The sequence below is a fragment of the Hylobates moloch genome, unplaced genomic scaffold (genome assembly GCF_009828535.3).
Source record: "Hylobates moloch isolate HMO894 unplaced genomic scaffold, HMol_V3 SCAFFOLD_7, whole genome shotgun sequence".
Classification (NCBI taxonomy): Eukaryota; Metazoa; Chordata; class Mammalia; order Primates; family Hylobatidae; genus Hylobates; species Hylobates moloch.
Genome location: NW_026652282.1, coordinates 134,021,588 through 134,033,488, shown reverse-complemented (window position 1 = coordinate 134,033,488; position 11,901 = coordinate 134,021,588). Strand labels below are relative to the sequence as shown.

At 60.9% G+C, this 11,901-nt stretch overlaps 1 protein-coding gene across 2 annotated transcripts; it reads right to left on the bottom strand.

The window, feature by feature from the left end:
* Positions 1-355: 355 nt before the first annotated feature.
* IRAK1 (interleukin 1 receptor associated kinase 1) lies at positions 356-10,302 on the bottom strand. 2 transcript variants are annotated; one of them, XM_032757875.2, is made up of 14 exons: positions 9,939-10,301; positions 9,692-9,859; positions 9,452-9,589; positions 9,230-9,333; positions 8,854-9,042; positions 8,545-8,609; positions 8,260-8,374; positions 6,870-6,988; positions 6,360-6,567; positions 5,955-6,020; positions 3,879-4,115; positions 2,880-3,270; positions 2,369-2,518; positions 356-1,765 (listed from the first exon to the last, which is right to left on the bottom strand). In XM_032757875.2, exons 1-14 carry the CDS (start codon positions 10,072-10,074, stop codon positions 1,707-1,709), a joined length of 2,145 nt encoding a protein of 714 aa, XP_032613766.1. In that variant the 5' UTR covers positions 10,075-10,301; the 3' UTR covers positions 356-1,706. The 2 variants fall into 2 exon arrangements, with proteins under 2 accessions (XP_032613766.1, XP_032613767.1); XM_032757876.2 differs by lacking the exon at positions 8,854-9,042 and having other exon boundaries at positions 362-1,765; positions 9,939-10,302.
* Between the last annotated feature and the right edge of the window lie 1,599 nt (positions 10,303-11,901).

The following is an 11,901-nucleotide window of genomic DNA, read 5'->3' as shown; positions in this document are numbered from 1 at the left end:
GTACTTTTTGTAGAGACGGGGTTTCGCCATGTTGCCCAGGCTGGTCTCAAACTCCTGGGCTCAAGTGATCTGCCCACCTTAGCTCCCCAAAGTGCTAGGATTACAGGCGTGAGCCACTGCACTCAGCATCAATTGCATTTCTGTATAATATCATGATGAACTAGAAAATCAAAGATACCATTTAGAACAGCATAAAAAACACGGACTACATCAGGAAAAACCTGACACAGGAAGTACTGGGTGTGGCCAGCCCAGAGTAGTAACAAGACCCTGGACACTCAAGAACCCTGAAGTGTAAGGCATCGGGAAAGCTCAAGGCTTTCAGTGCAACAAAGTCCACAAGTAGAGCCCGAGATTGCAACAGACGTTTTTATTACACAAGGACAACCTGGACTTCGCCAATGCCCAGCTTCACGGGGGCATGTAGTGTGACTCGCGGCTGAGCACAAAATCACTGCTAAGCCTGTGCTACAGCCCTGGGCTACTTTTGGACACGCAAGAGGACACTCGGTTACATGAAACCTGACTTGCTTCTGAAGACATGTGATACATGTCTTCTCCCTGAAAATATTTCCCTTCCCTGTCTGCCATGCTCCCAACTTTTCTGCCTTCCCAGGGCTTCTCACCGTCTGGGTAACGAGGTCTTGGGCCTAGCTAGACCTTGGGTAGTGGCCCCTCTGCCATAATCAGTGCCTGGGCCTGATGCTAAGTTTGTGGCCTCCGAAGCCTGACCTGGCTTGGAGCTCGTCTGTGGCACCCAGGGATGGCCTGGCTTTCAGGCCACCACACTAGGCCAGCTCACAGGTCCCTGGTAAAGCCTGAAGACACTGGCCCGAGGTTGGAGGTGGGTGCTGCTCAACTTTCTGGAGGATCTCAGAATTCTCGCTTCTTGCTAGGACTGAACCATGAGACTTATAGCCATACTTCAGCTTTCCCAGGGTTTTTCTTTTTGAAACAGGGTCTTGCTCTGTCACCCAGGCTGGAGTGCAGTGATACAATCATGACTCACTGCAGCCTCGACCTCCCAAGCATAAATGATCCTCCCACTTCAGCCTCCCCAGTAGCTGGGACCACAGGCGTGTGCTACCACGTCAGGCTAATTGTTTAAAAATTTTTTTTGCAGAGACAGGGTCTCATCATGTTGCCCTGGCTGGTCTTGACCTACTGGGCTCCAGCGATCCTCCTGCCTTGACCTCCCAAAGTGCTGGGATTACAGGCGTGAAGCCACCGCACCCAGTCACACTTTTCCAAATTGTAAGCAGGCAGGAGGGCCCTAGGCCTCATCGGCTCCACTGTGCAGGGTGGCCACTGTCCAAACAGATGGGCAAAGAGCTGCTGCCAGAGGCCTGGGCTGCAGACGCCCTGCCTGGCTCTCAGGGGAGCCAGCTCCCTACTCCACACCCCTGCAGCAGCCCCTCTCCTCCCCTCACGGGTCTGTGCAGCCAGCAGCCTCCCAACATGCACCAGCCTCCTCACTGGATGATGCCAGCCTTCCTTGCCCCCAGATGCTGGCATGGGGGCAGGGTTCCACTCTGCCTGCCTGTGCCCACAGAGCCTAGAACAGCAGGGCCACCTCCTTCTCTCCCCTGCGGGCACGGGCCCCCACCCCCACTGCCTGCAGAGTGCTGAGGACTCGTGCACCATGAGAACTTCTGACCATGAGAACTTCGACTTCCGGATTTGGGGGATCTGCCCAGGTGAACACATCAGCTCTGAAATTCATCACTTTCTTCGGGCCCCTGCCTGTCCTGTTCCAGGCCCAAGCCTACAGAAGGAAGAGGAAAGTCCGCTTAGCAAATGGGGGAGGCTCCCCTACTGCCAGAAACCCTGGCTCAAGGTCTGGGCCATGCTCCCTTATCTCCTGGGGCGTTCGTGGGAATTGAGGGTTTTTGTTTGTTCGTTTGAGACAGGGTCTGGCTCTGTCTCCCAGGCTGGAGTGCAGTGGCTTGATCACAGCTCACTGTAGCCTCCACCTCCTGGGCTCAAGTGATCCTCCCATCTCAGCCTCCAAAAGTGCTGGTATTACAGGCATGAGCCACCTCGCCCAGCTAAGGGTTCCTAAGCAGTGGTTCTTCAAATAGTACCTGGGATGGAAAATTCCTGCTGGGGCTTCCTATTTCCTGAAAGCACAGAGTGGGGCAGGCACCCTCGGGTTAAAGGAGGTGCTACTGGCAGGAGGTGAGGGAGGGAGTGGGCCAGGGTCTTGCTAAGGGAGGCATGTGGGGCCAGCTGGGCTTCTAGAGGTCGCCAGAGCCAGTGGCCTGCCCGGCTGCCCCACGCCCTCAGCGCAGTCGGGACAGACACTCTGCTCTTTGGGGCGGGCACGGATGCGCCTGAGCACCCCAGAGGCCAGCCTGGGCGGCAGCACCTGGGAGGGAGCTGGACGACAGCAGCTGCAGGCTGTCCAGGGCCCCATCCTCGTACAGGGCCAGCTTCTGGACCATCTTCTGTCGGGCAGGGTTGATGATAATCTGCGGTGGCTCTGATGACGACGAGGCAGAGCTGCCTGGGGCCAGTCCTGGGGTGGAGATAGCACTCCCTTAGCCTCATGCTGTGTCTCCCCAGCCCCCAGCCTAGCACCCCGCCTCCCTGGCCTCAGGCCTGAATTCCTCAGAGAAGTCCAAGGGCAGGGCCCAGCTCTCAGGCTACCGGACAGAGCCCTCCTTGTTCCCAGTCTTCAGGAACGGGGTGGGGGAGGGCTGGAGAGCAAGCTCCACCTGGGAAGGATGTGGCCTGGGGAGGGAAACCAGGCTTGCTAAGGACACAGTGAGCTGAACACTTGGCCCTGGTTCTCTTCTAGAAGGCTGGGGTGGGGACTACAGGGTCTTTGGGCCAAGGAGGCCCTGGTCCCTCTCCTGAGAACCTGTCTTCCCAACTACCTTCCAAGGCTGTGGGCCGGAATCCTGGGCCACTCTCCCAGCTCGATTCTCCCGCCGTGTCCCCCTGAGGACAGCCGGCCTCCCTGAGGGGTGCTGGGTCCAGAGGGCAGCTTGGAGTCAAGTGCCAGGAGTGCAGGGCAGCAGAGAGGCCACCTAGGCTCTCGTCACTCTCCACAGGCTGGTTGGGGCCTCTCTGGAGCTGCTCTGCCGCCTGGGCACTGGTTCCTGATGGCACTGCCAGGGGCTGCCATGGGGCAGCCCCACTGTGGGCACCGCCAGTGCTGGACACGTAGGAGTTCTCCTGCGGGGAAGGGGGGATGCAGCTGGCGGCCTCCGAATGCCCGGGCACCCCCGCCACCACTGCTTGCAGCATCTCTAGCCTCTCATACACCTGCAAGTGGAAAAGAGGGACTCTCAGGGTGAGATGGCAGCCCTGGCCGGTCACCCCGTGGGCAAACCACAGGGCTGCTCCAGGCCGTCTGTGACCTGCCCCGGGGCTCTAAAATGGCACACCCTGCAGCTGGGAACGCTCTGCCCCTCGCCCCTCTGTTCCCGTCACAGGGAGTGCTGAGAAGTGCGGCTGCCAAAAGCAAGGACTGAGAATGGCCTCTTTCTTTTCTACAAAATGAATCTCACTGCCTCGCTGCCCTCAAACGGGGCCTCTCCATTTCCAACTGTCACCAGAGGAGAAGAGGTGGGGTACTAGGGAGGGAACAGAGAAAGGCAGATGCAGTAGCGCAGTGCATCCAGCAGGGGGCGCGGCAGAAGCTCTTTCCTTCTCTCTCTGTGAAGTGGGGTCGGAGCTGGGCTCCGCAAAGCAGGACTGCCCGGGCCCGTCAGTTCAGAGGGGCGCCGCCCCAAACAAAACCAAAGGGCAAGGAAGAAATGTGTGGAGACTCCAGAGAGACCTAGCAGGTGCTGAGATGGGGTCACTACAGGGCAGGGCCTGGAATGCGGGCTTTCTGTCTGGCCACCCTGTCCCAGTGGGCAGCTGGCTACCTGGGTCATAGGAGGCCTCCTTTTGGCCCGGCGGTGCAGGCAGCAGCAGGCCAGCCGGCCCAGGCCCAGGCCCAGCTCAGGTGGGCAGGGCCCGGGCCTGAGGTCCAGGTGCTTCTTGTAGATCTGCATGGCGATGGGAGCAGCCCAGGCATCTGCAGCCAGACCTGCTTGCAGTGTGCTCTGGATACTTCTGAAAGCCACTCCAGCCTCCTCAGCCTCCTCTTCCACCAGGTCTTTCTGTGGGACAGATACTGTGAGTATGGCTACCAAGTGGCCACACCTGCAGCTGCAGTCCTCAGGTCTTTGTCACTCAATCGTATGGTTTTTTTTTTTTTTTTTTTTTGATAAAAAAAGAGATGGGGTCTCGCTATGTTGGCCTGGCTGGTCTCCAAGTAGGCTCAAGTGATCCTCTCACCTCAGCCTCCCAAAGTGCTGGGGTTACAGGTGTGAGACACTGTGCCACAGCTCTTGGTCTTTCTACAACTTACTTTTTTTTGAGACAGGGACTCATTCTGTCACCCAGGCTGGAGTGCAGTGGTGCAATCATGGCTCAGTGCAGCCTCAACCTCCCAGGCTCAAGTGATCCTCCCACCTCGGCCTCCCAAGCAGCTGGGATTACAGGTGTGTACCACCATGCCTATCTTGCTATGTTGCCCAGGCTGGTCTCCAACTCCCAGGTTCAAGCGATCCTCCTGCCTCAGACTCCCGAGTAGCTTCTAGAGATTTATTAAACACCTACTGTGGGCCAGTGGTGCTCTGGGCTCTAGGGATACAGGAACAAACAGAACTCTGGGCCCTGGTTTGACAGAGCTGACTTCCTGGTGGGGGAGAGCCTATGGAGCTGGGGTCTGAAGGCATGAAGTAGCCTGAGAGGGCAGAGCCGAGAAGGAAAGCGCCCCACAGACAAAGAGGTACCCCAGAGAGAGGCGCCCCGCAAAGAGGTGCCCCGCAGAGAGAGGCGCCCCACAGAGAAAGAGGTACCGCACAGAGAGGCACCCCACAGAAAGAGGCACCTCGCAGAGAGAGGTGCTCCACAGAGAGATGCCCCACAGAGAGGCACCCCCGGGGTGGAAACAGGACCGGAGGCCATCTCCGGTTCTGAAATCAGACAGACCAGGGGGTGGGCGGTGGCTTTTCTCGCAGAGGGAACAGCACATACTAAGGCTGTGAAGCAGGCAGCAGGGAGCGCCCCGAGTCCCAGGGACCTGGGGCGTTGTGGGGTCAACCACGTAAGGGATTGGGCCTTCACCCCAAGAGCAGAGAAAAGGCAAAGGGGCCTTTGAAAAGAGCACTTTGGCTGCAGGGTGGGGAGCAAGTGGGGAATTCCAAGCACCCCCAAGGAGCCTGGTGCGCTTCTTCAGCAGGTGCATGGATGGACGGACGCGGAAGGGAAAGGAAGGAGGGCTCGAGCCTGGCTCCTGGGTTCTCAGCGGGGCTGAATCCTGACGGAGACCCCACAGCACACAGGAATGGCCCCAAACAAGAGGAGAAGCAGTGAAGCAATTACTGGCTGAGCACATTCTGTGAAGTCTGTTTTGCATTTGGGAAAACAGGCCCACAGGGGAGCAGGAATTTGCTGGAAGGCCACTGTCAGGCTGGGGCTAAAACCCAGGTCTCTAGTCTCCTGGCCCCACCACAGTCCACGGTGAGGCAGACAGAGTGGAGTAGGACTGTGAGGCAGCTCGGGCTGCCCTGCACGGCGCGGAGAGCTCAGCTGCAGCCTGCTGGGGCCCAGGAGGTTCCTCGGGGCCTCCTCTTCTCTACCACCGCCTTTCTCCGGCCCGAGTCCTCTGAGTTCCACTGCAGCTTGGGTCTCAGTGCCCTGGGACCGCCCTTCCCCCTGCCCCCAGCCCAGGTGGGGTCTGTACAAGGCCCATAGTGTCTGCAGGACAGACAGGCTTGTCCTCGGCAAGGTAAACGAACTTGTTTGGGGCCCTGCCTACTTTCAAAAATGAGGCCACTGTGGCAGCAGAGGCATCCATGGGCACTGCGCCCCAGTTATCCCCACCACTGGGGCTGTGCCTGCTGGCTGCCAGCAGCTGTGTGTCCCTCCTGGCCCTGCCTCAAGGGGCTCACCAGATACTTGGTCCTGGCACCATGCGTCTTCACAGCCCTCTGACCAGCCAGCGTCTCTAGCACTACCTGGAGAGAGGGAAGAGGGAGAGCATGGCAGTGGCCTTGGCAGGGAAGAGGCCTCTGGTGTGGACATGGATTGGGCCTGACAAGGGTGTGGACAAAGGCAGAGCCAGATGTTACGGGACTGAAGCTCAGGCAACTCGGAGAGCCCACTTGAAGACAAATTACAAACACACAGTTAGGTGCAGGGTGAGGAGGAGAGCTTCGGAGGGAGGGGGACCCTGGAGCTGCAGCCTTTTGGGGTCTTGGCAGATGGCCCCTGGCCCACAGTGCACTCTGCAGCCCCCGCCTCTGCCTGCCTGTGGCTTCTCCTCCTCTGAGCCAGCAGAGGGGTCAGTGGCTCACCACCCCAAAGCTGAAGGTGTCCGTGTCCACAGCCAGCCTTCCCGTCTTGATGTACTCCTCGGGCAGGTAGGCCAGGGTGCCCCGCACTGTCTGTGTCCGAGCCACCATGCTGCTCTGGCTGGGGCTGGACCCGGCAAAGCGGCTGAACCGGGCCAGGCCAAAGTCTCCCAGCTTGGGTGTCAGCCTCTCATCCAGAAGGACGTTGGAACTTGGGGAGGGAAGACAGTGGCGTCAGCCCGGTCCTAACTCCTACACCTGCCCGGCTTAGATAAGGCTGGACTTGAGGCTGCCAGACAGGTGCCTTGCCCACAGAAAGCGCTGGCACTTCCCTGAGTGCTCCAGCTGCCTGGGGACCTCTGCTTATCAGTAGGGCCCATCCTTGGCCTATTTCCACACCTGTGCCATGCCGGGGTGTTGAGGTCCCAGGCCGTGCCTGATCCCCACATTGATAGGACGGGGCCCCCCTTGCTGCAGGCCCTGCCCCGGCAGTTCTCACAGGCCCCTCCTCACCTCTTGATGTCTCCATGGATGAGGCTGGGGCTGTCCTGATGTAGAAACTGAATTGCCCGGGCTGTGCCCAGAAGGATGTCCAGTCGCTGAGGCCAGGAGAGAGGTGGGCAGGCCTGGGTCTGGGGCGGCAAAGGGGGACAGGGGAGGTTGCTGGATGGCCATTCCTTGATCCCAACCATCCTTCTACCAGTCACCGTACAGCCTGGAACAGCCACTTCACTCTCTAGGCCTCAGTTTCCCCCTTCTGGAAAACGAGGAGCAAAGTCTCCGTGACCTGCACTTCTTTTTTTTTTTTTTTTGAGACGGAGTCTTGCTCTGTCGCCCAGGCTGGAGTGCAGTGGCGCGATCTCGGCTCACTGCAACCTCCGCCTCCCGGGTTCACGCCATTCTCCTGCCTCAGCCTCTCCGAGTAGCTGGGACTACAGGCGCCCGCCACCACGCCCGGCTAATTTTTTGTATTTTTGGTAGAGGCGGGGTTTCACCGTGGTCTCGATCTCCTGACCTCGTGATCCGCCCGCCTCGGCCTCCCAAAGTGCTGGGATTACAAGCGTGAGCCACCGCGCCCGGCCCACTTCTTAAGCAGGTGCAGACTAAGCTACTCTGGCTGCTTGTCAAAGCATTCAAGGCTGGGCAGCGGCTGGGGACACGTTCAATAGAATCTGCTGGGCTTCAACTCCCAGGGCTCATCCCTTTGTCCCTGGTGGTCGGGAAGTCCTTGAAGGCATTCTTCCCGCTCTCCCCAAACGCAGCATGCCGGAGGAGGCAAGGGGGCCCTCCCTCAGCTGTAGGTGGCCCAGCTGGTAGCCCCAGACCCCCTTGCCTCCGGGGCTTGCTGATGAGACCCTCCAGCTACGCTGCTTGCAAACGGGAGAGGCCTGGGAAAGAGCTCTACAGAAAACATTGGGCCGGGCCAGGCGTGGTGGCTCACGCCTGTAATCCCAGCACTTTGGGAGGCTGAGGCGCGCAGACCACCTGGGGTCAGGAGTTTGAGACTAGCCTGGCCAACATGGCAAAACCTCATCTCTACTAAAAATACAAAAATTAGGCAGGTGTGGTGGTGCGTGCCTGTAGTCCCAGCTACTCGGGAAGCTGAGGCAGGAGGATCGCTTGAACCCGGGAGGTGGAGGCTGTGGTGAGCTGAGATCACACCACTGCACTCCAGCCTGGGTGACAGAGCAAAACTCCACCTCAAAAAAAAAAAAAAAAAAAAAGTGACCCCACCGTGGGCCAAATCCTGAGCGGGGTGCTGCTAGGGAGCTGGAAGTGCAGGCCTGGCCAGCTGGCAGGACCCACTCACACTGGCTGAAAGCCCTAGGCCCCGCGCCCGGCTCCAGCCAGATGTCAGGAGTGCTTTGGGTCCTGGGAAGCGTGCCGGGCCAGGTGAGCCTACCTGGCAGTGGAGACGGTCCTCCAGGGAGCCGTTGGGCAGGAAGCCGTACACGAGGCAGTAGAAGCCGTTCTGAGCGCAGTAGCCAGCAAAGTCCACAATGTTTGGGTGACGAAACCTGTTTGAAAAAGGGGAGCACTTTCCATCAGGCCAGACTGGGTGGGCAGCCCTGGCTGGGGCCTCAGCTCGCCTGGGCCTGGCAGGCCTCGGGTGCCCAAGGGAGCCAGGTCCTGTGGTGTGCGGTCTGAAGCCCCACGGGACCTCGCGTGGCTCCCCCTCTGGCCTCACCTGGACAGCTGCTCCACCTCGGTCAGGAAGCTCTGCTTCACTGCAGTCCACTCCAGGTCAGCGTCCTGCAGCCCCCAGGGTGCGGTGGGGGAAGGGGCAGGGAAGACGGGCAGCATGAGGCTCTCGAAGCGAAGGCCTTCGGGCTACCAGTGCCACCTACCCGAGGCCCAGAACCACCAAGGGGCCAGGGACCCTGCGCCAGAATGAGGGCTGAAGGAGTTGTGTGGGGAAGCGAGGAGGAAAGGCTGGAGAAGTGAGTGAGGGTTGTCTGATGGCCTTCCAGGATCCCTGCCAGGGTGCCACACTCACCTCCTTCAGCCTCTTCACAGCATACACCGTGTTCCTCATCACCGCCCGGTACACGCACCCAAAGCCACCCTCCCCGATCTTGAGCTCCTCTGAGAAGTTGTGGGTGCCCTGGGAAATCTCACAGAGGGGCCAGCAAAATGGAGAGGGGTGGGCTCCCTGCAGGAGGGACACTGAGCTCTCTGGGCCTGGCTGTGGGAAGAGAGCCTGGATCAGGTGGGGTCCCTGTCTCCTCCCTTCTGCCCAAGGCTCCAGGCTCTCCCCACCACAGCTGCCTCCCAGCTGACCCAGCTTGGCTGACTGGGGCTCTGCGGTACACCAAAGGCTGAATTCCTTCCTCCTTGTCTCGAATCTTCCCTAGGGGGCAGGGGACACCTACCTTGGTAGAGGAAGGGGCTGGAGATGGCGGTGGAGGCCGCAGGGAAGCAGGACTTGGGACCAGGCCGAGCTCAGGCCCTGAATGGGTCTGGGAACCTGGAAAAGCTTCATAAAGACACCAGTGAGAGGCAGGCAGAGACCAGCAGCAGGGTCTACAGCCGTGGCCATGGTCAAGGTGGGCCCTTCTTTGGGTCCACCGAGCCCAACAACCGGGCCCTCTTACCTGGGGAGAGGAGGGTGGAGGCTGAGGATGGCAACTTCCGGGGGCTCCAGGCCTTGGCCTCGGCCTCGGCGGGTGCAGGGATGCTGCTGGGCCTCGGGGCAGTGGTGCTTGGGGACGGAAGCGGGGCGGGAGGGTGCCCTGGGACGCCAAGGAAGGAAAGGAAGGTTGAGGCCCGGGTGGGGGAGCCCCGTGGGGCCCGCCGGCCTCCCAGCCGTGGGGTGCCCAGAGTCCCGCTCTCACAGGCTGTGATGATGTCCCGCGCACGGAGCAGCTGCAGGTGCGTGAGGATGTGCACGAGGTCGGCCACACGGGCGTTGCGGTTGATCCAGGGCCACAGGACGCTGGCCGTGCGCTGCCCGGAGCGCTCGCACAGCCGCAGCTCGGTCTGGTCGCGCACGATCAGGGCGGCTGCGGGGCGGGGGGCGTCAGGCGTCGGCGCCGGGAGCCCGCGCGCCTCCCGCCCCCCCGGCAGCCCGCCGCCACCCACCGAACTGGCACCAGTCGGCGGGCTCCAGGGCGTCCATCACTTTGTAGAAGCGGCACATGACCCAGGGCGGCACCTCGTACAAGAAGTGCTGGGCGCCGGGGGCCGCGGGCTCCCCCGGGCCCGGCCCCCCGGCCATGGCCGCCGCCGCCGCCGGGCCGGGACCTGTCGGGGCCTCTGAGGGCCGCGGCGGGCGCGGGCCTGGGCCGGCCGGGTCCGCGGACACTGACTCACTTCCCCTTCGAGCCGGCCTCGTGCGACGCCCGGCGGGGCGGAAGGGGCGGTGCCCGGGCCCGCCGCCATCTTGCGCGCCGCCGCCGCGCGCTGGGCCACACGGGGGCGCCCCGCGCCGGGGAGGGCCCGGGTCCCAGCGCTTTCAGCGAGCGGCAATCGGGCTCCCGGGCTCGCCTGGGCGGGGCTCTGGAGGACGAACGGCGGCTCCCGGCGTTGGGGACAGAGGGCAGGGCGGAGGCCCGGGCTGCTCGGAAAGGGGCCGGGGCCCGGCCTGCCGAAGGCTCCTGGGCGGCCCTGCCGGAGCCCTGCTCTGCACTGCGGCCTGCAGGGCTGTTACCAGGAGCCCTGCCTGCCCGCCCCACGTCTAGCCCCCTGCACAGAGCAGCAGCCTTGGGCCATTCAGTCTCCTTAGGTGTCCTGAAATGTGCCAAGAACGCTGCCCGCCACAGCCGTGAGTGTATGCGTTGCTGCTGCCCCAGCCCTCATTTGGCAAGGGTGAGTTCAGGCAGCTGTGGTGAAGGCTTCCTGCCACCCCGTACCTGTTCCCTCCTGGGCATCGTCCTTGAGTACTTGTCTGGACCGCCACCCCCGGTCCCCGCCCTGAGATGGGGAAGACCCCACAAGCAGCAACGCAGACTTACGCTTTTGTTTCTCCAGCTGGATGTCTCCTCCAGCGACAGTTCCCCTTGCCCTCTTGATCCTGACAGCGAAGGGGTTCCCCACCCCTAGCCCTACAGACTTAGGACTTTTCCTGGAAACGAGAAGTGCCCAAGGCCCACAGCTGGCCCCTGTTGGAGACTCTTCCCAGAAGCCACCACCACTGTGGCCACTCCCAAGGAAGATACCAACCATACCATGAAACCTGGCTTCTCACGGGACAGACTTTACTGAGATGTACCAACTCAAGTATCTGAAATGACTATGCACACCCATGCTAACCTCCACGGGGGGATTTGGTCCTACTTACACACAAAGGCCCATCAGCTCACGGAACAGGGCTGGCACATGAGATGCTCAATGCATACAAGTTGACTTTTCAACCCTGGGATCTACCTTTCAAGGCCAGGCCTTCAGAGGGTACCTTCTAGCATGTGCATGTGAAGCTGGACTCCTTTGAGCAGTTGTCTCCTCCAGCCCCTTACCAACCTGGCGAGGCTGCTCCTGAGAGCCAAGGAAGCCAGTAATAAGGGGGCCCCGTTTGGGCAAACCCCTCAGCCTGCCCTTGCCTGGTCAGAGAACCAGGTTAGCAGTCAGCAGAGGGCATGTGAGGGTCCTGGCCAGAATGACACAGGAGGAGCCACAGCCTGCGGGGGTGGGGGTGTCCAAAAGCACCACAGCACATCCAGACCTAGAGGGTGCCCCTACCACACGGGTCCGGAGCAGGGAGGTTGTGCTGCAGGCTGACTCATGCCAGGCCCTTCCCATCACACGCTGGAGCAGTGTGCCTGGAAAGCACTGGCTCGGAAGAAGCTGAGGGGCCAGCGAGGCCAGCATATGGAGGAGGCTTCCCTTGGCCGCTCGTGGCAGGCCTGAAGGCAGCTACCTGTGTCCAGGGACAGCCAGATCCAATGAGGAAACGCAGCACCATGCTGTCATGTGAGCTGGAGGGGGACCTCTGTCTTATAATGAAAGCCCAGACCTTGAGTCACTTTCACAGAGAGATTTATCGAGAATGCTAACAGCACAGGATACAGTACTTCCCAACAAAAGGTGCAAACGCGTCACTTAGAAA

Excerpts from the sequence above, each read along its gene's own strand:
- IRAK1 (XM_032757875.2), bottom strand. The coding sequence starts at position 10,074 with ATGGCCGGGGGGCCGGGCCCGGGGGAGCCCGCGGCCCCCGGCGCCCAG. Across the intron at positions 8,610-8,853 it reads CTGTGAAGAGGCTGAAGGAG|GACGCTGACCTGGAGTGGAC; the intron begins GTGAGTGTGGCA and ends TGGGGGCTGCAG. Across the intron at positions 8,375-8,544 it reads GAGGTGGAGCAGCTGTCCAG|GTTTCGTCACCCAAACATTG; the intron begins GTGAGGCCAGAG and ends TTTTTCAAACAG.